This window comes from Procambarus clarkii, chromosome 60 (genome assembly GCF_040958095.1).
Source record: "Procambarus clarkii isolate CNS0578487 chromosome 60, FALCON_Pclarkii_2.0, whole genome shotgun sequence".
In the NCBI taxonomy this organism is placed as follows: Eukaryota; Metazoa; Arthropoda; class Malacostraca; order Decapoda; family Cambaridae; genus Procambarus; species Procambarus clarkii.
In genome coordinates this window covers 14,306,922-14,330,137 of record NC_091209.1, presented here as the reverse complement: position 1 = coordinate 14,330,137, position 23,216 = coordinate 14,306,922, and the positions used below count along the sequence as shown (strand labels likewise).

Genomic DNA, 23,216 nt, shown 5'->3' with positions numbered 1-23,216 from the left:
GGCGGGCGGTAACTTGAGAGGGGAAAGGGGAAGCGGGTAAGGGGAGGTTTCTCTAGTTGAAGTAGCATTAATGGGTAAGTAGTACTACAGGAGGAAGTAAGTTTAAGTAACATTTGAAAGAAGAAGAGAAGGGGAAGTAACGCGGGATAAAGCAATATAGGATGTAATAGTGCCCGAAACGCTGCGCGTACTAGTGGCTTTACAAGACTGTAATTACCATATTATGTATCCTCACATTCCCAATGTACATTCTTGTATATGCATAAATAAATAAATAAATAAATAGTGGGGGAAAATATCAATATGGGGAAATAGCATGAGAGAAGTAGAAGTGGTGGATATTACAATAGTAGTTGTTTATACGAGTTTGCGTTCTTATACGGATGGTGCAGGTGGGAGAGGTGTACTCACGGTGTGTTTACTCAACTGAATGTATTACTCTCCTAAATTTGCTTGCAATGTTGAACGCTAACTCTTTTGTTATTAATTGTGGTTGTCAAATGCAGTGACTTGCCACCTGCTCCATGTCATGTCTGCTCGTAAGTATCTTATGGAAATAGATTCTACACTCTCATCCTCAAACCCATTTCATGTGTTCACAATTCTTTCCCTGAAAAATATGTTGCTAAGATAAATTTCCAATTCAATTTCTTTCTTTATTATGCACCCCATACCCATCCCGTGGGTGGTGGTGTAAAGGGTTACAGAGGCACATAATAGGTTCAGGAACTGAACCCGCTAGTTCGTTTAGCTAAGCAGATAACAATTTTTGGTGCTAGTAAATCTCCTGCAGCCAACTCCAACGGCTCCAGACACCAGCTAGGACACAAACACTGGCCACCCAGCCAATGTACTGACAACCTAACATACAACACACCCAAACAAACGACACACACATCTGCCAACCCATGGTGGACAGGCCACCGAACTTTTAAACCTCTTCTCTCTATATACCTCATTCCTCTTCTAGAATTTCACCTCCACATCCCTCTACCTTCCCTATCCTTTCCAAACCCTTTGGACGTCAAAACTCAAAGCTTTCGCTGAAATGTTTCTTTCAGCTATTCCTGGGACTCAACAGCGCCTCAGGTTTCCATCCAGGTCCCCCTTTTTCGTTACACCTGTTGATTGACAGTTGAGAGGCGGGACCAAAGAGCCAAAGCTCAACCTCCGCAAGCACAACTAGGTGAGTGTGTTGTTTTTCTGTTTATATTCTTGTCCCCATCCTTATTACTTTGCATTTACGTCATTTGTATTAAAGACTTGTACCCGATTGTACAACTATGTGTGTGACTCATACGTCAGGCTGCGAGCAGCCGCGTCTAACAGCCTGGTTGATCAGTCCAGCAACCAGGAGGCCTGGTCGACGACCGGGCCGCGGGGACACTAAGCCCCGGAAGCACCTCAAGGTAACCTCAAGGTAAGGTATGTCCTCGTTTGCTCAGATTTTCTTCATCAGCATCGCCCCAGCATCAATGCGCAACACCCCAATGCAATATGTATATGCAAAAAATAAAAAAAAAAAATAGCGTGGATCGCAGCACAGAACCTTGTGGATTTCACTTATGACATTTTCCCATTCGTATAGTGTCCCCCTCTTACTGGGTAGGGGGATACTAGTGAGCATGTATTCACACTTTAATATACAGTATATACACTTATTGACAATATAGTTTCTCTGTGTAACAAGAATGGTATTGAGTCCCGATTAAATAAAGGTATTTTATAAATGAAATCCTTGTAAAATGAGTTGCATCTTTAGTTCAGACTCAACATTGGACAGTGTTGAAAATAATTTGATCAAATTTTAGAACATAAACATTGCTGATTACGATTCAAGAATGTTTGGCCCTGCAGAAAATATATAGAATATTCCTTATTTGTTTTCTTTAGTTTGGATTTGTTTTTTAATCCAAAAAGATTCTAGGTTAAAGGATCGATAAAAAAAACATAAAATTCGTACAAATATTATAATTATTTATAGAAAATATAGAGTATTAATAACGAAACATAGATGATGATTCCAAAGATGCATCACTCACAAGAGATCGGTAGAAAGTATAATATTTAAATGTCTAAAATCTTTCCAAACCACCTGGAAATAAAAGCCTGATGAGAGTTAAGACCGTTCCCTCAGGCTTTTGAACATTTGTCATATTTTGTAACAGAGATTTTGTGCCCTTTGTCTTTATTGTAATAGCTCTCTGAATTTAAGTTGAAAGAGTTTTAGAATCATATTGATTAAAATTAATGCACGCTAAAGTGAGCGTCATAATGAACATCAGCCCGGAGGTCTGTAAATGTTTAGAAGCACTTGCGGTGGACAATGCCGGGACCAGACTCGTCATACTCTTCTTTGGTGATCCACATGGCCTGGAAGGTGGAGAGAGAGGCCAGGATGGAGCCACCGATCCAGACGGAGTACTTACGCTCGGGAGGAGCAATGATCTTGATCTTGATGGTGGAGGGAGCCAAAGCTGTGATTTCCTTCTGCATGCGGTCAGCAATACCTGGGTACATGGTGGTACCACCAGACATGACGTTATTTGCGAACAAATCCTTTCTTATATCAATGTCGCACCTCATAATGGAGTTGTACACAGTCTCATGGATACCAACTGACTCCATACCCAGGAAAGAAGGCTGGAACAAGGATTCAGGTGCCCGGAAACGTTCATTTCCAATAGTAATAACTTGACCGTCAGGAAGTTCATATGACTTTTCCAAAGACGAGGAAGCAGCAGCAACATTCATTTCGCTCTCGAAGTCAAGGGCAACATAACAAAGTTTTTCTTTTATATCTCGAACGATTTCTCGCTCAGCCGTAGTGGTGAAGGAATAACCACGCTCTGTCATGATCTTCATCAAGTAGGCAGTCAAGTCCCGGCCAGCCAGGTCAAGACGAAGGATAGCGTGGGGAAGAGCATAACCCTCGTAGATGGGGACAGTGTGGGACACTCCATCACCGGAGTCCAGCACGATACCTGTGGTACGACCAGAGGCGTACAGGGACAGCACGGCCTGGATGGCCACGTACATAGCAGGAGCACTGAATGTCTCGAACATGATCTGCGTCATCTTCTCACGGTTGGCCTTGGGGTTGAGGGGAGCCTCCGTCAGGAGGACTGGGGACTCCTCAGGGGCAACACGCAGCTCGTTGTAGAAGGAGTGATGCCAGATCTTCTCCATGTCGTCCCAGTTGGTGATGATGCCGTGCTCGATGGGGTACTTGAGAGTCAGGATACCTCTCTTGCTCTGGGCCTCATCACCGACGTAGGCGTCCTTCTGACCCATACCGACCATCACACCCTGGTGACGAGGACGGCCGACGATGGAGGGGAATACGGCGCGGGGAGCGTCGTCACCGGCGAAGCCGGCCTTGACCATGCCTGAGCCATTGTCCACAACTAGAGCACAAGCGTCTTCGTCACACATGGTGGTGTAGGCGGGTTTGGCCTGGATCTGCGGAAAGAAGGCATAAATCTATGATTTACATGGGGATATATGGTAAAGGAATACTACACAATGCTATTACAATGGTTTTAATATGTTCTTTTGACATAACACTTTATAACATGTAATGTAATTACTCTCCTCTCAGGCCTGTTTTGTATTCTGGGTTGTTTATAATACAATGTATCAAAAAACTGTTTAGGATTTATTGCTTATAAATGTTGTTTATTTATGAATAAATGCTTATAATACTATTCACATTGCAGTTATGATCTAAGGTGTCAAAATTCCCATTATATCTAGAATGTAAATGATCTTTTTGGTATAGTCTACTATCGGTTATATATATATATATATATATATATATATATATATATATATATATATATATATATATATATATATACTGGAAATAAAATTATATTTTGCAAGAAAGTTTACATAAGGCTTCATGAAAATAAATGTTTGTAAACTTTTTTTTATACTTGTTCGGTTAAATATGTTGTGTGAAGTCATTTGGGAAAGCAACAACTAACGGACGTTTTAATGCGAGTCTAGAGAAAGTAGTTGATCCACCTGTGGAAATAGATCACATACTCATCATGACGTAACAGTAACGGGATTCTAAAAACAAGTTTGTACTATATTGAAATTAATAAGTAATTGTATTACAAGCTAGCACAATCTAGTACATTATCTCTCATATGTTGGTATTGATGTTATTGTTACTGTTATATAAGTATTTGACAGTGCAAACAATAACTCAATAACACGTATTTTCATTTGATAGCAGTCCCACAATGGTAATTATATAAACTGTAGTTTAAAAAATCTTCTTATGAAATTGTTGGAAAAGCAAATGTAAATTCACTTTCCCCTTATAAAATAGTATCGTATCTAAATATACTTGTGCACTGCTTAGACAACACTGGGAACACGCCATACCACCACATATATCAACAAAACAGACGGATCCACCTACAGTACGAGTTGTATCCTGAGCCTGCTGTAGACTAAGGTAGATTTCTGGCCAGCCTCCCTTATATACATGGGCTGAGTTCTCAGAAATAACGCCTCACAACCAAATCCAGCATTGAAAACCCTCTCTGGCATCCTCCCCGCCTGCCTTGTTTACAGTCTGACCCCCCACACACAAAAAAAACTCGGCCCTGTGGTGTATAGCCACGTGCTACAAGGATCCCAACCCTTGCCCACCCCTCAATCTTCACCCTCCCCGGTTTTAATGTTTGGATTTCCCGAAATATCGCCTCAGCTGTACCTCTCCTTTCTTTATTTGGTTCCTTTTGAATTAAATCTGAGATAGGTGTTCATGGATCTCTCCTTGTTGAAGTTTCCTGCTGTCTCTATAAAGCTATGTACTCTACAAAACAACTACAAATATAAGGTGAAAGGCACGAGGGACGTGATGCAAAAAATAGATTTACTTCCTTTACGGCGAGACTTATCTTGAGGAAGTGAGGGGAAGGAGGAAGGGGAGAAGGGTAGAGAGGAAGAGGAGACGAAGGACACGAGAAGGGGGGAACGAGAATTAAAGCCAGTTGCCGCGGGGGTGCAGCCTAATGAACCTTAAACGTGTCGGCGGTCTAACGAAAAGAAAATTCAAATCGTACTGTATAGTAATCGAACATAAGACAGACTAAATTCAAAGTGAAAATGGGAATACATTAATTTACACTTCAAATGCCTATGGAGGCCACCTTTTCTCTGGTAGCTCCATACGAAACATGTTAATCATGTTAAAACACCCTGTGTAGTATTTATAATTTTTTAAATATCTAAATATAAATAAAATAATATTTTATTTATAATAAATATAAGTATAAATAAAACGTATAAGTATAAATAAAAAGTATAAGTATAAATAGAACGTATAAGTATAAATAAAAAGTATAAGTATAAATAACAAGTATAAATAAAATAATATTACAATTAAGCAATTATTAAGTATTATGTCTGAGAAGGATACAAACCCACATTTATATATTTGTGAATTTTATGTAAAGATTGACACCAAGTCTATCGCACTCTCCTGAGTGCTTTGTCAAGGGCTGAATATATGGTTAGGACGAGACTTACATCACAACGATGAGACATAAGACTTTGACAAAGCCTACTGAGACCTTGACAAAGCACTCAGGAGAGAGCAATAGACTTGGTGTCAATCTTTACATAAAATTCACAAATACACGTATAGGTTTTTAGCCAATATTATTATTTCTTTTATTATAGTGAATGTAAAGGTAATAACTCTGAATTTACCAAGTGTATGTATATATATATATATATACGTTAGGCTTATATCGAGGTTGCTTCCCCCCCCCCCCACGCTATATAGTCGTAATGGCTTGGCGCTTTCCACTAATAATTCTTTTCCCTTCCCCTTCTCTTCCCCTCCCCCCTAAGGTCGAACTACTGACCTTCCTCAAAATGATCAACCATTTCTGTTCCGGCCGGGATTCGAACCCGGAATTTCCGATTATGTGTCGAGAACGAACCTAGCTGTACTGTCTGTCACCTGACTGTGTCGGAAAGTTGAAGGCCAGACGCGAGGAGGAAGGAGAGAGAGAGACAGACAGACAGACACAGAAAGACAGCGACAGAAAGCTCAACAGAAACAAAGGAACACGTAGAAAGACATAGACAAGAGAGACAGTAACGATAGACAGACATAGACAAGGAGCCAGAGACAGAAACGATAGACGGACATAGACAAGGAGCCAGAGACAGAGACAGAAGACAAGACACAGAGATACAGAGACCAACCAGGTGGACTCGGGCACCACCGGGTATCCCATACATGGACACCAAAAGTGATGAGAACAGATGCAAGTATTGAAGCAGTGTCAGCAGGGAGATATCACTGAAGTCGACCCGGTCGACCCTCCGCTGCCGTTTTCTATAATACATAATATGCTCACATGCTTAATATATTATGCACATACCCTAATATGCATATATTTGTGCAGACGATATTTTTGGTGTTGGGATATAGGCCTACGAATATATATGCAGGATTATTAAGGCACAACAATGGCTTGCTGACCAACCAGCCAGTATAATTTAGTCCTAGAGCTAACCCGCTGGACAAAATCATCAGGACAAATAAGGGTTGGGGGGAGGGATGTTTGACAAGCCGCCGGTTTCCTGTCCTTGTCGAGGTCACTAGAAAGCTGCCCTCAGGTAAATTCTGGTAAATAATATTAAGTAAACTCAGCGTATTTGTCCCAACGAGCGGGTGTACCTAGTCTCACTTTTTTTCAATCCGTCTTCCAAAATTACAGAACCTTTAGTTACTATGGAAGGATTGTTTAAAATATGGGCTGTTATGCCCGGTTTAGTCCACTTTTTTTGTACCACTCTAATTCTAAATGTCGTAACTATAAACGTAACCTAACCTAGGCTTAATATAATATATCATTATATATTAATAATATAACCTAGGTTAATATATTAGCCTATTAACCTTAATATGTTAACCTAGGCTTATTATAGTAAATCTTAGGGCTAATTTAGTATACTGACTGTGTGCCGTAAGTCATTGGCTATCTTTTGTGTTACCTTTCGAAAAGGAATAGTGTAAATGTTTTCGGACATTATTTGTGTAAAATACGTGTTAGCTACTTGATATATCATGTATCAACTCTGGCATACTCTGTATGCCAGAGTATACTGACCTTGCCTTTGTTGTTGTTTCAGATTTAGCTACACAGAACGAAATGTCCATGTAGCACAGGCTATGGTGAGCCCGTATGGGATGCCTTTATTTCACCTCACTTTTATTCTTGTGCAATTGTTGTTCTCAGACAGATTTGTAACGTTGAAGGTTTTTTTAATGATGAACAGTAAACACGTGTATGATGTTATGCTCCCAAATATAGTTTCTGGAATAGAGGAGGCATATCCACTCTTTAACTGGTGAGTAATATGGGCAAACCTTCATGTTAAATTTATTACTCCAAAACAAGGTGAACTATTGTATCGCTGTATTCATGAGACTTTCCCTACTAATGATAGGTTGTTGTTGTTGGGAATTAAGGACAACAATAGGTATGATCAATGTACTGAAATTGAGAATAATATGCATATATATATATATATTATTTCTGTAAGCAGAAAGCTGTTCTTGTAAACTGGATTACAGACCCTATTAAAGCTTTATGTGGACCAAGCATTAGAGTGGATTTAAGGAAGTTTTTAATGTTTCATATTGACATAAAATGTAAGAAAATTAATAATACAATAATTATGTTACTTTCTGATTATATTTTGTGTGTGGATAGGCAGGCAGGAACCCAGTAGACAAAATATTGAAGTTATTGCAAGTCAGGATCAAGTATAACATTTGGGGATGACGGTTCATGCTCTGTGATGATAGGCTTCCAGTCTCTAACAATAGGATACCAATATTATGTTTTTAATTCATGAATGATTAGAGTTTTGATGTATTTATCATATTTGAGAATTTATTAACTGATACAATTTTTGGACATATTACTGATTAGTTTTATAGATCTTTCAACGTGTGTATCATTTGTGAACATAATACTAGTCACTTGTATTGCAAATGCAATAATATACCGTTTTTTTATTTTTATTTCATGTATTCAATTCCAGCAAGGGTGAGTTTTCCTACTTTTAGTGCTGAGGCCAAAACTGTTTCTACACGTCAACCCACTTTTAGAGTCTTAGGGTCTATAGATTAGATTATTGTGTACCGCATACTCAGCCAGTGGGTTGTAGTTTATTGTGCACCCAATACTCATTTTGAGTAGTAGTTTATTGTGCACCCAATACTCATTTTGAGTAGTAGTTTATTGTGCATCCCATACTCATCGTGTGGGCAGTAGTTTTCGTGCATTTCATACTCAACCTGTGAGCGGTAGCACAGAAAAGATTACAGCGGGCACAAAAGATCTTAATAGAGACCTCAGACCTCAGTTTAAACTTTTCCATTAACAATTACAGTATATTAAAGCTGCACACCTTATAATTATGCTGACAGCTAATAGCAAACTTGTTGCATTGCAACATGTATTTACAGTAGGTACTACCACCAGCGAATAATAATATAAAGTAATTTAAATAATTGGTATTACAGAATCATAGAAGAGCTGCTGCTTATTATTATTAGTCTTGATATATGTCATTTAACTACTAGAAGCGAAATATGGATACAGTACAAGGATTTCAGAGATTTTATCATTTGTAATATGATTGTTTTGCCATTTGTTGCAGCGTGAGTTTAGAGTGATCTCTAAATGGGTAGATTTTTTCAGTCTACGAAGTAATGCTCTACATTGCGTGTTCCTGTCTCAGTTAACACACTTTACTTCATCTAATGAAATAGGAGAGTATATATGTCCGTTATGGGGCTCGGTATTTGTGATTCAGTTGGCGGAGGAATGGTTATATACACCTGCCTGTGTATGAGTTGTGAGCAGGGCGGGATTCCAGGTGTGTGAGTGAGTAGGATGGGCGTGGCTGACGGATGTGTGGACAGAATGGATGGGGTGGCTGGCGGCGGGTGGGCAGATCCGACGTGGGAATCAGCAGTGTGGACTAGCAGGCGGGTGGGTGAGCTGTATAGGTGTGGTAGGCGGGTGGGTAAGTGGGACGAGTGATCAGGGTGGGTGTTGCAGGCTGGTGTGACAGGCGGGGAGAGGTGTTGCAGGCTGGTGTAACAGGCGGGGAGAGGTGTTGCAGGCTGGTGTAACAGGTGGGGAGAGGTGTTGCAGGCTGGTGTAACAGGCGGGGAGAGGTGTTGCAGGCTGGTGTGACAAGCGAGTGATTGAGCAGGATGAGTATGTCAGCCAGGCTGGTATGTGGACGGGGTTGGCAAATGGGTGGACAAGAGAAGCATGGAAGGGGGATTGAATGGGCAATACGGGCATGGACAGTTGCAGGACAGGGCGTGGCAGGCAAAGTGAGTGAGTAAGAAGGGTGGCGCATCCCACCCGCCACTGTTGACATAACGGATCTGGCATCACCCACCCCCTTGTGCCCACTGGCAGCTATTTCCACCGTGGGTGCGCATTACCCCCCCTAGCCGGCCCGCAGCCCACGGTCATGCTCGTATAAGGCCTCCTGCTCATTACCATTAGGCTCTGACGCTACATTACACAAACACATAGGCAAAATTCACCTTATTGTGTTATCATTGTTTTACTCTTTTGCTTTAGCAATCAAAAACTTTAATAAAACAGAAAACAAAGTTAAAAAAATTGAGTTGTAGCAATACACACACACACACACACACAAATTCAAAAGGTGACACCCCTAGGGTCAACACTTGCAGCAGAGGAGCTCCAGCATATTTCAACAATCCTAAGTATTGTAGTACAGGTTGATGGTAGTGAGTGGTGTCCCTGAGAACATAAAGGTATAGTGCTCTTGAAAAATAGGTGAGATAACAGGAAAGTGCTAAGGGAAGTGAAAAATCGGATGAGAAAAAGTTGCCCTAGTGTTTACAGTGCAGAGAAGAACATTCAAGATGGCCACTGGCAAGGGGAAAAACAAAACAGAGCTTGATTTTGAGGGATTCAATGAAGAAAGCATTGATATTAGCAGTCTACATAACAAGTTGGTAAATTTAGATACTATAGTGAGCTCTCATGTAGAAATAATTAGTAAATTGAAAGAAAGTAATGACCATTTGAATAGCAAAGTTTTATGTCTTGAGGGTTTAGTGAAAGACTTGCGCAAGGATAAGAATCAATTGGAAACAAATTGCAAAGCCATGGAAGAAGAAAATAAACTCTTAAAAATAGCTTTGGAAGAAGTTAAAGTAAATTTAAACATAAATGACTACAATAGGTTAGGCAAGGAAATTCAACAGGAGAAACAGCTTTTGTCAGCACAGATGGAGGAAGTTACACAGGGAATAGAACAGTGCAAGAAAGATATGCAACTCACTTATGCACAAGTGGCCAAGGAGAAGGAAAAAATAGAAGAAGCAGTAAAGGAAGTCAAACACTGCAGCAACCAAGATAAAACAAACATTAGGCTGGAAGTGAGGAAAGAATTGGCATCTAACCCGAAGTTAGTGCAAAACACAGTTGATCGGAGTAAGTCCCTGATCATTTTTGGCTGCAAAGAAAAGGCGATAACATCTAGGTCAGAAAGAGCTGTAGAAGAAGCTAAAGTAGTAGATAAAATTGTTGGCCTCGTGGAAGGTCTTACAAAGAGAGAGAATGTGTGCGACTACAGGAGAATAGGCAGGTACGTAAAAGGGAAAGATCGACCTTTGAGGATCACCCTAAACGGTGCCAAACAGATGGAAGAAGTACTAAGGAATGCTAGAAAATTGCAAAGGGATGAGGATGGGAAAGGGTGGTCGTTAAGACGAGATCTTTCAAAAGAAGATAGAGAGAAGCTGAAACTGAACCTCGCCGAGGCAAAACATTTAAATGAGAGCAGGAATGAAGAAGAAATAAATTCTTTTTTCTACAAAGTGATAGGGGTAGGCAAACCAGTAAAGTGGTACATAAAGGCAAACCAACAAAATCAATAGAGAGAGGGGGAGTGAAGAATAAGGAGAGGGGGAACAAGTTCCTGAAGATTGCATACACCAACATAGATGGAGTGAGATCGAAGGTACTGGAGTTAAGTGATGTAATACAGCTGCAGACACCAGACATTGTTGCACTCACGGAGACAAAACTTGAAGATGTAATTTTAAATGAGGTCATATTCCCAAGGGGCTACTCAATTTGGAGACGGGACAGAAAAATTAGGAAAGGCGGTGGCGTTGCTGTGCTGGTAAAAGAACACCTAAAGGTGAAGGAAATAATGACTGCCAATCCACAAGAAGTTGACATAATAGCACTAGAGATCTGCTATGAGGATGATAAACTAATGATGATAAATGCATATAGTCCACCGCCAAGCAGCACATGGTCAAAGGAGGAGCTAGATAGTAAACGTGAAGGTCTTATAACAATAATGAGAGAGATTATAGCGAGAGCGGATAACGATAGATCACGACTGTTGATAGTCGGTGACTTCAACTTGAAATCCATAGACTGGGAAGCATATGAAGCTAAAACAGAAGATTTTTGGACCTGTAAATTTGTAGACCTCATCCTGGAAACATTCTTGTATCAACATGTTAAACAAGCTACGAGGATGAGGGAAGGGGACGTTCCCTCCATGCTAGATTTGATATTTACCAGGAAGGAGGAAGAGATATTTGACATTCAGTACCTTCCTCCCTTGGGTAAAAGTGACCATGTCTTTTTGGGAATAAAGTATGCAATGCATTATAAGCTGGAAGAAAATAAGGAGGTTGAAGCAGTTGAAAAACCAGACTTCAGGAGAGGACATTATGGTGACCTTAGAAATTTTTTTAGTGAGTATAATTGGACAGACTTGATGCTAGGCAAGGAAGTGAATGAGATGTATGGCAAGTTTTGTGAAATATATGATAAAGGCACAAAAAAATTTATACCAAAACAGAGATGCAGAACTAGGAAACAGGATTGGTTCAATAGAAATTGCGAGAGGGCTAGAGACCGAAAGACACAAAAATGGAATCAATACAGGAAGAGGCCGAACCCCCAAACATACCAGCGATACAAAGATGCGAGAAACAACTACACGGCAGTGAGGAGAGAGGCAGAAAGAAATTTTGAAAAAGGGATTGCGGACAAATGTAAAACAGAACCAGGTCTATTCTATAAATTCATAAACAACAAATTGCAGGTAAAGGATAATATTCAGAGGTTGAAAATGGGAAATAGATTCACGGAAGATGAAAAGGAAATGTGTGAAACACTAAACGAAAAGTTCCAAAGTGTGTTTGTACAAAATGAAATCTTTAGGGAACCAGATACAATAAGAATTCCAGAGAACAACATAGAACACATAGAGGTGTCTAGAGACGAAGTGGAAAAAATGCTCAAGGAGCTCGGTAAGAACAAAGCAGCTGGCCCAGATGGCGTTTCACCATGGGTTCTGAGAGAATGTGCATTTGAGCTCAGCATTCCACTTCACCTGATCTTTCAGGCATCCCTGTGTACAGGAATCGTAGCAGACGGGTGGAAACAGGCTAACATAGTTCCAATCTACAAAAGTGGCAGCAGGGAAGACCCCCTCAATTATAGACCTGTATCATTGACAAGTGTAATAGTGAAAGTATTGGAAAAACTAATCAAAACTAAATGGGTAGAACACCTAGAGAGAAATGATATAATATCAGACAGACAGTATGGTTTTCGATCTGGAAGATCCTGTGTATCGAATTTACTCAGTTTCTATGATCGAGCCACAGAGATATTACAGGAAAGAGATGGTTGGGTTGACTGCATCTATCTGGACCTAAAAAAGGCTTTCGACAGAGTTCCACATAAGAGGTTGTTCTGGAAACTGGAAAATATTGGAGGGGTGACAGGTAAGCTTCTATCATGGATGAAAAATTTTCTGACTGATAGAAAAATGAGGGCAGTAATCAGAGGCAATGTATCAGAATGGAGAAATGTCACAAGTGGAGTACCACAGGGTTCAGTTCTTGCACCAGTGATGTTTATTGTGTACATAAATGATCTACCAGTTGGTATACAGAATTATATGAACATGTTTGCTGATGATGCTAAGATAATAGGAAGGATAAGAAATTTAGATGACTGTCATGCCCTTCAAGAAGACCTGGACAAAATAAGTATATGGAGCACCACTTGGCAAATGGAATTTAATGTTAATAAATGTCATGTTATGGAATGTGGAATAGGAGAACATAGACCCCACACAACCTATATATTATGTGAGAAATCTTTAAAGAATTCTGATAAAGAAAGAGATCTAGGAGTGGTTCTAGATAGAAAACTATCACCTGAGGACCACATAAAGAATATTGTGCAAGGAGCCTATGCTATGCTTTCTAACTTCAGAATTGCATTTAAATACATGGATGGCGATATACTAAAGAAATTGTTCATGACTTTTGTTAGGCCAAAGCTAGAATATGCAGCTGTTGTGTGGTGCCCATATCTTAAGAAGCACATCAACAAACTGGAAAAGGTGCAAAGACATGCTACTAAGTGGCTCCCAGAACTGAAGGGCAAGAGCTACGAGGAGAGGTTAGAAGCATTAAATATGCCAAAACTAGAAGACAGAAGAAAAAGAGGTGATATGATCACTACATACACAATAGTTACAGGAATTGATAAAATCGACAGGGAAGACTTCCTGAGACCTGGAATTTCAAGAACAAGAGGTCATAGATTTAAACTAGCTAAACACAGATGCCGAAGAAATATAAGAAAATTCACCTTCGCAAATAGAGTGGTAGACGGTTGGAACAAGTTAAGTGAGAAGGTGGTGGAGGCCAAGACCGTCAGTAGTTTCAAAGCGTTATATGACAAAGAGTGCTGGGAAGACGGGACACCACGAGCGTAGCTCTCATCCTGTAACTACACTTAGGTAATTACACACACACATACATATATATATATATATATATATATATATATATATATATATATATATATATATATATATATATATATATATATATATTTATATATATATAAAGGGATGGATATTTAACTCATTATTATTTACAGTTGATAGTTGTTTGGTGATTGGTATTTACGTTTTGCGATTGTTTACATTTGTGATTGTTGTTTACATTTTGATTGATATTTCCATTTTATGACGATTGTTTACATTTGATTGTTTAGTTTTTGTGATGGTTATTTTCATTCGTTATTATTTTCACATATTGAGGGCGAGCATGTTTATCAGTAAGGGATTTGGGATGGAACCTGTCACGTTCCTTCACCTAAAAAAAAAAATTAACGCTCAGAAAGTTTAAGTTGAAATTTTGGGTGAATTCCTACAATGTTATTACTGGGTCTGCAGTTTGAGAACCTCAACCCCCTTTTCTGCTCTATTTTAAACTAATTCTCACACATACTCTTCAATTATAAACATTTGAAAATTCGAGTTTCGCATTTAGAACATTAATATTTTGACAATTATTAACAGAGAACATCAGTTGGAGCCTTATGGAGGATTCGACCTTGCACACTGGGTGCTTCCAAACATACGCCTTAGACCACTTAGCCACAACATGCTGATGGCTCCTACTAATTTTCTCTTTGATACACTATATTAATGTGGTTACTTTGGGCCTTATGAACATTTAGAAACAGTAAGAGCACCAAACTAGGCAGTCAGATTAGGCACAGTCACGCTAGGCACAGTCAGGCTAGGCACAGTCAGACTAGGCACAGTCAGGCTAGACACAGTCACACTAGGCACAGTCACACTAGGCACAGTCACACTAGGCACAGTCACACTAGGCACATTCAGGCTAGACACAGTCAGGCTAGGCACAGTCAGGCTAGGCACAGTCAGTCTAGGCACAGTCAGTCTAGGCACAGTCAGGCTAGGGACAGTCAGACTAGGCTCAGTCAGGCTAGGCACAGCCAGACTAGGCACAGTCAGGCTAGGCACAGTCTGGCTTGGCACAGTCAGGCTAGGGACAGTCACACTAGGCACAGTCACACTAGGCACATTCAGGCTAGACACAGTCAGGCTAGGCACAGTCAGACTAAACGCAGTCAGACTAGACGATATTCTTAGAATAAACTGGAATACACGGACAATATCACGTGGGCGGATTATACCTTAGGCGTTGTTACATTTTCTCTGGAAAGTGGGAGTAGAAATTCAGTCCATCCTCCTAAAATTACAGTACTTACAACTATTGGGTCGAAAGTACCAATATGTAGTGATGGATCCCCAGAAAGTTGACTTTTGTATTACTGAATTACTGACAAAATGTAAACTCTTTCCTTTTAACGTTGACATAAATATAACATAAATATAAGTTCACGAGATGTTCGCTGATGCAACAGAAAACGTTACGGAGAGTATGGGTGTGCTAGGGGGGGATACAAGTTGCAAAATGAAAATAAAAATATTGCTAAATGTTATTGTCAACAACAGAGCAGCGGTACTGGCCAGGTCCAAGTTTTTAACCGACTGACTAAGCCGATGTTCATTCATACATGAAAGCCCTTAAGCATGTCCTATTTCATGTTTCTTCGTGATTTGTATGTTTTTACGTGAATTGCGTTTTAATTTCTTCGGGATTTACACCACACTTTATGTGTGTAATTATTTTGGTTGTATTTACATCTTAATTTAAAATATTGTTTTCTGGTTGTAAATTATCGCATGACGTTGAGTTAATATATTTCACGTCGAATCACATTAAAAGCATAATTGTTCGTTAGATTCACTGTGAACTATGGACATTATTTAACGGAGTTAAATATTATTTAATAATTTTATTTAATTTAGCTTATATATATATATATATATATATGCGAACAAGCCTGAATGGTCCCCAGGACAATATGCAACTGAAAACTCACACCCCAGAAGTGACTCGAACCCATACTCCCAGGAGCCACGCAACTGGTATGTACAAGACGCCTTAATCCACTTGACCATCACGACCGGACTAATGAGGTGATAGCCGAGGCTATTTGAACCACCCCACCGCCGGCACTCGGATAGTAATCTTGGGCATAGCATTTTACCAAATCACCTCATTCTTTGGGGCACACGTGAGGAACACAAATGCGAACAAGCCTGAATGGTCCCCAGGACAATATGCAACTGAAAACTCACACCCCAGAAGTGACTCGAACCCATACTCCCAGGAGCCACGCAACTGGTATGTACAAGACGCCTTAATCCACTTGACCATCACGACCGGACTAATGAGGTGATAGCCGAGGCTATTTGAACCACCCCACCGCCGGCACTCGGATAGTAATCTTGGGCATAGCATTTTACCAAATCACCTCATTCTTTGGGGCACACGTGAGGAACACAAATGCGAACAAGCCTGAATGGTCCCCAGGACAATATGCAACTGAAAACTCACACCCCAGAAGTGACTCGAACCCATACTCCCAGGAGCCACGCAACTGGTATGTACAAGACGCCTTAATCCACTTGACCATCACGACCGGACTAATGAGGTGATAGCCGAGGCTATTTGAACCACCCCACCGCCGGCACTCGGATAGTAATCTTGGGCATAGCATTTTACCAAATCACCTCATTCTTTGGGGCACACGTGAGGAACACAAATGCGAACAAGCCTGAAGGTGGGGTGGTTCAAATAGCCTCGGCTATCACCTCATTAGTCCGGTCGTGATGGTCAAGTGGATTAAGGCGTCTTGTACATACCAGTTGCGTGGCTCCTGGGAGTATGGGTTCGAGTCACTTCTGGGGTGTGAGTTTTCAGTTGCATATTGTCCTGGGGACCATTCAGGCTTGTTCGCATTTGTGTTCCTCACGTGTGCCCCAAAGAATGAGGTGATTTGGTAAAATGCTATGCCCAAGATTACTATCCGAGTGCCGGCGGTGGGGTGGTTCAAATAGCCTCGGCTATCACCTCATTAGTCCGGTCGTGATGGTCAAGTGGATTAAGGCGTCTTGTACATACCAGTTGCGTGGCTCCTGGGAGTATGGGTTCGAGTCACTTCTGGGGTGTGAGTTTTCAGTTGCATATTGTCCTGGGGACCATTCAGGCTTGTTCGCATTTGTGTTCCTCACGTGTGCCCCAAAGAATGAGGTGATTTGGTAAAATGCTATGCCCAAGATTACTATCCGAGTGCCGGCGGTGGGGTGGTTCAAATAGCCTCGGCTATCACCTCATTAGTCCGGTCGTGATGGTCAAGTGGATTAAGGCGTCTTGTACATACCAGTTGCGTGGCTCCTGGGAGTATGGGTTCGAGTCACTTCTGGGGTGTGAGTTTTCAGTTGCATATTGTCCTGGGGACCATTCAGGCTTGTTCGCATTTGTGTTCCTCACGTGTGCCCCAAAGAATGAGGTGATTTGGTAAAATGCTATGCCCAAGATTACTATCCGAGTGCCGGCGGTGGGGTGGTTCAAATAGCCTCGGCTATCACCTCATTAGTCCGGTCGTGATGGTCAAGTGGATTAAGGCGTCTTGTACATACCAGTTGCGTGGCTCCTGGGAGTATGGGTTCGAGTCACTTCTGGGGTGTGAGTTTTCAGTTGCATATTGTCCTGGGGACCATTCAGGCTTGTTCGCATTTGTGTTCCTCACGTGTGCCCCAAAGAATGAGGTGATTTGGTAAAATGCTATGCCCAAGATTACTATCCGAGTGCCGGCGGTGGGGTGGTTCAAATAGCCTCGGCTATCACCTCATTAGTCCGGTCGTGATGGTCAAGTGGATTAAGGCGTCTTGTACATACCAGTTGCGTGGCTCCTGGGAGTATGGGTTCGAGTCACTTCTGGGGTGTGAGTTTTCAGTTGCATATTGTCCTGGGGACCATTCAGGCTTGTTCGCATTTGTGTTCCTCACGTGTGCCCCAAAGAATGAGGTGATTTGGTAAAATGCTATGCCCAAGATTACTATCCGAGTGCCGGCGGTGGGGTGGTTCAAATAGCCTCGGCTATCACCTCATTAGTCCGGTCGTGATGGTCAAGTGGATTAAGGCGTCTTGTACATACCAGTTGCGTGGCTCCTGGGAGTATGGGTTCGAGTCACTTCTGGGGTGTGAGTTTTCAGTTGCATATTGTCCTGGGGACCATTCAGGCTTGTTCGCATTTGTGTTCCTCACGTGTGCCCCAAAGAATGAGGTGATTTGGTAAAATGCTATGCCCAAGATTACTATCCGAGTGCCGGCGGTGGGGTGGTTCAAATAGCCTCGGCTATCACCTCATTAGTCCGGTCGTGATGGTCAAGTGGATTAAGGCGTCTTGTACATACCAGTTGCGTGGCTCCTGGGAGTATGGGTTCGAGTCACTTCTGGGGTGTGAGTTTTCAGTTGCATATTGTCCTGGGGACCATTCAGGCTTGTTCGCATTTGTGTTCCTCACGTGTGCCCCAAAGAATGAGGTGATTTGGTAAAATGCTATGCCCAAGATTACTATCCGAGTGCCGGCGGTGGGGTGGTTCAAATAGCCTCGGCTATCACCTCATTAGTCCTGTCGTGATGGTCAAGTGGATTAAGGCGTCTTGTACATACCAGTTGCGTGGCTCCTGGGAGTATGGGTTCGAGTCACTTCTGGGGTGTGAGTTTTCAGTTGCATATTGTCCTGGGGACCATTCAGGCTTGTTCGCATTTGTGTTCCTCACGTGTGCCCCAAAGAATGAGGTGATTTGGTAAAATGCTATGCCCAAGATTACTATCCGAGTGCTGGCGGTGGGGTGGTTCAAATAGCCTCGGCTATCACCTCATTAGTCCGGTCGTGATGGTCAAGTGGATTAAGGCGTCTTGTACATACCAGTTGCGTGGCTCCTGGGAGTATGGGTTCGAGTCACTTCTGGGGTGTGAGTTTTCAGTTGCATATTGTCCTGGGGACCATTCAGGCTTGTTCGCATTTGTGTTCCTCACGTGTGCCCCAAAGAATGAGGTGATTTGGTAAAATGCTATGCCCAAGATTACTATCCGAGTGCCGGCGGTGGGGTGGTTCAAATAGCCTCGGCTATCACCTCATTAGTCCGGTCGTGATGGTCAAGTGGATTAAGGCGTCTTGTACATACCAGTTGCGTGGCTCCTGGGAGTATGGGTTCGAGTCACTTCTGGGGTGTGAGTTTTCAGTTGCATATTGTCCTGGGGACCATTCAGGCTTGTTCGCATTTGTGTTCCTCACGTGTGCCCCAAAGAATGAGGTGATTTGGTAAAATGCTATGCCCAAGATTACTATCCGAGTGCCGGCGGTGGGGTGGTTCAAATAGCCTCGGCTATCACCTCATTAGTCCGGTCGTGATGGTCAAGTGGATTAAGGCGTCTTGTACATACCAGTTGCGTGGCTCCTGGGAGTATGGGTTCGAGTCACTTCTGGGGTGTGAGTTTTCAGTTATATATATATATATATATATATATATATATATATATATATATATATATATATATATATATATTTATATATATATATTTATTTATTGTAATTTCACGGAATATAATATAAACGAAGCGACTATATGCGTAGCGTTTTATTTATTGGTGTCCTAGCGAAGGTTGCGAATTACGATAGTTAACAGCGTTCAAGAATTACAAAGAGAAACAACGTTCAAGATTGACCAAATATTAATTCCGTACAAAGATTACAGAGATATGCAGCATGGAAAAATTACAAATATTAGTGCAGTAGATTGCAATACATATAATAATTTGAATACAGTTATTATATTTGAAATTCAGTCTTAGGTTCATCAAAAATAAGTATAGTATTTCGCCAGTTACATAACAAAAATATAAGGGAAAATTAGAAGAATATTCAAGGACTTGTTAGTTTAGAAGCACTTGCGGTGGACTATACCAGGCCCAGATTCGTCATATTCTTCTTTGGTGATCCACATGGATTGGAAGGTGGATAGAGAGGCCAGGATGGAGCCACCGATCCAGACGGAGTACTTACGCTCGGGAGGAGCGATGATTTTGATCTTGATGGTGGAGGGAGCCAGAGCTGTGATTTCCTTCTGCATGCGGTCAGCAATACCAGGGTACATGGTGGTACCACCAGACAAAACGTTGTTGGCAAATAAGTCTTTCCTGATATCAATGTCGCACCTCATGATGGAATTAAAGACGGTCTCATGGATACCGACAGATTCCATGCCCAGGAAGGAAGGCTGGAAAAGCGACTCTGGAGCACGGAAACGTTCGTTGCCGATGGTGATGACCTGACCATCAGGAAGCTCATAGGATTTTTCAAGGGATGAGGAAGCTGCGGCAACGTTCATTTCGCTCTCAAAATCTAAAGCAACGTAACAAAGCTTTTCTTTAATATCTCGAACGATTTCTCGCTCAGCTGTGGTGGTGAAGGAGTAGCCTCTCTCTGTCATGATCTTCATCAAATAGGCAGTCAAGTCCCGGCCAGCCAGGTCAAGACGAAGGATAGCGTGGGGAAGAGCATAACCCTCGTAAATGGGGACAGTGTGGGACACTCCATCACCGGAGTCCAGCACGATACCTGTGGTACGACCAGAGGCGTACAGGGACAGCACGGCCTGAATGGCCACGTACATGGCGGGTGTGGCAAAAGTCTCGAACATTATCTGTGTCATTTTCTCACGGTTGGCCTTGGGGTTGAGGGGAGCCTCCGTCAGGAGGACTGGGGACTCTTCGGGGGCAACTCGGAGCTCGTTGTAGAAAGAGTGATGCCAGATCTTCTCCATGTCGTCCCAGTTGGTGATGATGCCGTGCTCGATGGGGTACTTGAGAGTCAGGATACCTCTCTTGCTCTGGGCCTCATCACCGACGTAGGCGTCCTTCTGACCCATACCGACCATCACACCCTGGTGACGAGGACGGCCGACGATGGAGGGGAAGACGGCGCGGGGAGCGTCGTCACCAGCGAAGCCGGCCTTGACCATGCCGGACCCATTGTCCACAACCAGTGGGCTTACGTCGTCGTCACACATGGTCGAGTGGTGCTAGGTCTGGAAGAATATTATATATTAATTATACATTTGTATATGAGAGATTCAAACATTACTTTAAATTTATTTCTTACATATAGGCATAATGGCTTGGCGCTTTCCCCTGATAGTTCCCTTCCCTTCCTTTAATACAGTTATTATGTTTATATACATGAATAAAATTCCATAATTTTTATTATGTTCAATACATTATTCCCATACGATAAATGCAATTGTGTACTGGGACAGATCTTAGGTAAGCATTTACAGCGTGGACAACCTGATTTAATGGTGTTACAATGGAAATAGTACATTGTACTATTTGCAGTCTCCGTGGCGCAGTGGTAAGACACTCGGCGCTTTGCAATCGCTTTGGCCTGGGTTCTCATCCTGGCCCGGGAGGATTAGCCGGGTGCCAATACTTAACTGTAGTCTCTGTTCACCCAGCAGTGAATGGGTACCTTGTTGTTAAACGATTTGGTGGGTCGTATTCCGGGTAAATAATTAGGCTTAAGGTCTTGCTCGAAGCGCAATGCGTGCTAGTGGCTGTATAAGAATGTAACAACTCTTGTATATAAATAAATAAATAAACAAATAAATAACTGTGCATTCTTTTCACTTAAATTTGAATTTAAATAATATATTTACCATTTTCGTGTGTTTATATCTAGATTATTGGTTTATGAGAGATTATTAAACTTGATCTACTCAACCAAATAATTGTTTGATGACCAGCCCACACACTAGAAGGTGAAGGGACGACAACGTTTTGGTCCGTCCTGGACCATTCTCAAGTCGAGAATCAAGACAATCGACTTGAGAATGGTCCAGGACGGACCGAAACGTCGTCGTCCCTTCACCTTCTAGTGTGTGGTCTGGTCATCATACTTTAGCCACGTTATTGTGACCCATCGCCTGCAAATAATTGTTTATTAAGCCTCATCACTATTTTGTATGAATGTATCCGCTTGTTCATATCATACAGAGATTCTTTGTTGAATATGGAGTTAAGCAGTGTGATAAGAATTACATAGCCTCAAATGTTTGCGAAGAGTTTTGCGTGATCCATCCTGTTATAAATTACCTTGAATATTTTTTAGCGAAGGATGCGGTTGCTTAATCACTAAAACTCTACTCTAGTTCTTGTTAGTGCTTGCGATACAGTCACTGTCATAGTGTTATATTACTGTTAAAATTTAAAGTTATCAAGATATCTGACACAGATATATATATATATATATATATATATATATATATATATATATATATATATATATATATATATATATATATATATATATATATATATATATGTGTGTATATCACGAAAATAAACACGTGATTAAGAATGTGACAATGTCAGACCACGGAGGAAAAATGAAACAGGAAATTTCCTTAAGTACTTTCGTATATTAAATACATCTTCAGAAGGTCAAGAAGGACCTTCTTCAGAAGGTCCTTCTGAAGATGTATTTAATATACGAAAGTACTTAAGGAAATTTCCTGTTTCATTTTTCCTCCGTGGTCTGACATTGTCATATATATATATATATATATATATATATATATATATATATATATATATATATATATATAATTTTACTTCAGCTATACAGTATATAATTTTACTTCAATTATACCAGTGAACTTATTCTTATTTGCCACAAAAAATTGAAGTGTTTCTCTACAGTATTAGGGACAATAACATATTTGACAGCTTAGAACCACTAAGTGTCAAAGTATAGCATGTAGTTGTTTCTGGTTAAGGTGTCTTTCCGTTCAATTTGACCAATTGACAGTGTTTTCCATCTGAGGAGACCAGCTTCCCGTTTTCTGTAAACAATGAGCTGCCCCACCCTCTCCGCCCACACACAGAGAGCAACCTACAGAAGTCCCGCCGTATCCTGAGTCTCAAGTACACTAAAGGTTGGTCTGGGCAAAGACCTCCTTTTATACCCACCTTTCACTTCCGCCATATTAAGAATAGGCGTCAGTTGTTGCAATATGGTGTTTTTCTTTGCCATTCTACTCGTTGGCCATACCCGGTCCTAGTAAATTTGTATATATATATAACTCGATGTTTATCTCTTTTTCAGCTTTCCCTTTAAAACATTTTATTCAGTGGGGAAACACAAAAAATAACTCCAAGAGAAGGGCAATGGCGATTATACCGGATGCTGGGGCTTCCCTATAGCTGGTTGCCAACTTAAACGATTCACGATAACAGGATTACAAGTTGTAATTGAGTTGAGTGGGGAAATGTAATAAGGTGGTTACATTACGAAGAAGCTTAAAAGCTTTGTTGACATGCGTTGCTGATTGAT

The 23,216-nt window shown here is 41.2% G+C and overlaps 3 protein-coding genes across 3 annotated transcripts in view; 1 reads left to right on the top strand and 2 right to left on the bottom strand.

The window, feature by feature from the left end:
• The window catches only part of LOC123751289 (actin, muscle), a 242,720-nt gene that overhangs the window by 26,194 nt on the left and 193,310 nt on the right, over nt 1-23,216 (top strand). The window lies entirely within an intron of this gene.
• LOC123766825 (actin, muscle-like) lies at nt 1,956-4,512 on the bottom strand. The gene is made up of 2 exons (XM_045756221.2): nt 4,436-4,512; nt 1,956-3,462 (listed from the first exon to the last, which is right to left on the bottom strand). Exon 2 carries the CDS (start codon nt 3,433-3,435, stop codon nt 2,305-2,307), a length of 1,131 nt encoding a protein of 376 aa, XP_045612177.1. The 5' UTR covers nt 3,436-3,462; nt 4,436-4,512; the 3' UTR covers nt 1,956-2,304.
• On the bottom strand, nt 19,450-22,817 carry LOC123766826 (actin, muscle). Its single transcript, XM_045756223.2, has 2 exons — nt 22,780-22,817; nt 19,450-20,913 (listed from the first exon to the last, which is right to left on the bottom strand). The coding sequence occupies exon 2, from the start codon at nt 20,893-20,895 to the stop codon at nt 19,765-19,767; it is 1,131 nt and encodes a 376-aa protein (XP_045612179.1). The 5' UTR covers nt 20,896-20,913; nt 22,780-22,817; the 3' UTR covers nt 19,450-19,764.

Excerpts from the sequence above, each read along its gene's own strand:
- LOC123766825 (XM_045756221.2), bottom strand. The coding sequence starts at position 3,435 with ATGTGTGACGAAGACGCTTGTGCTCTAGTTGTGGACAATGGCTCAGGC.
- LOC123766826 (XM_045756223.2), bottom strand. The coding sequence starts at position 20,895 with ATGTGTGACGACGACGTAAGCCCACTGGTTGTGGACAATGGGTCCGGC.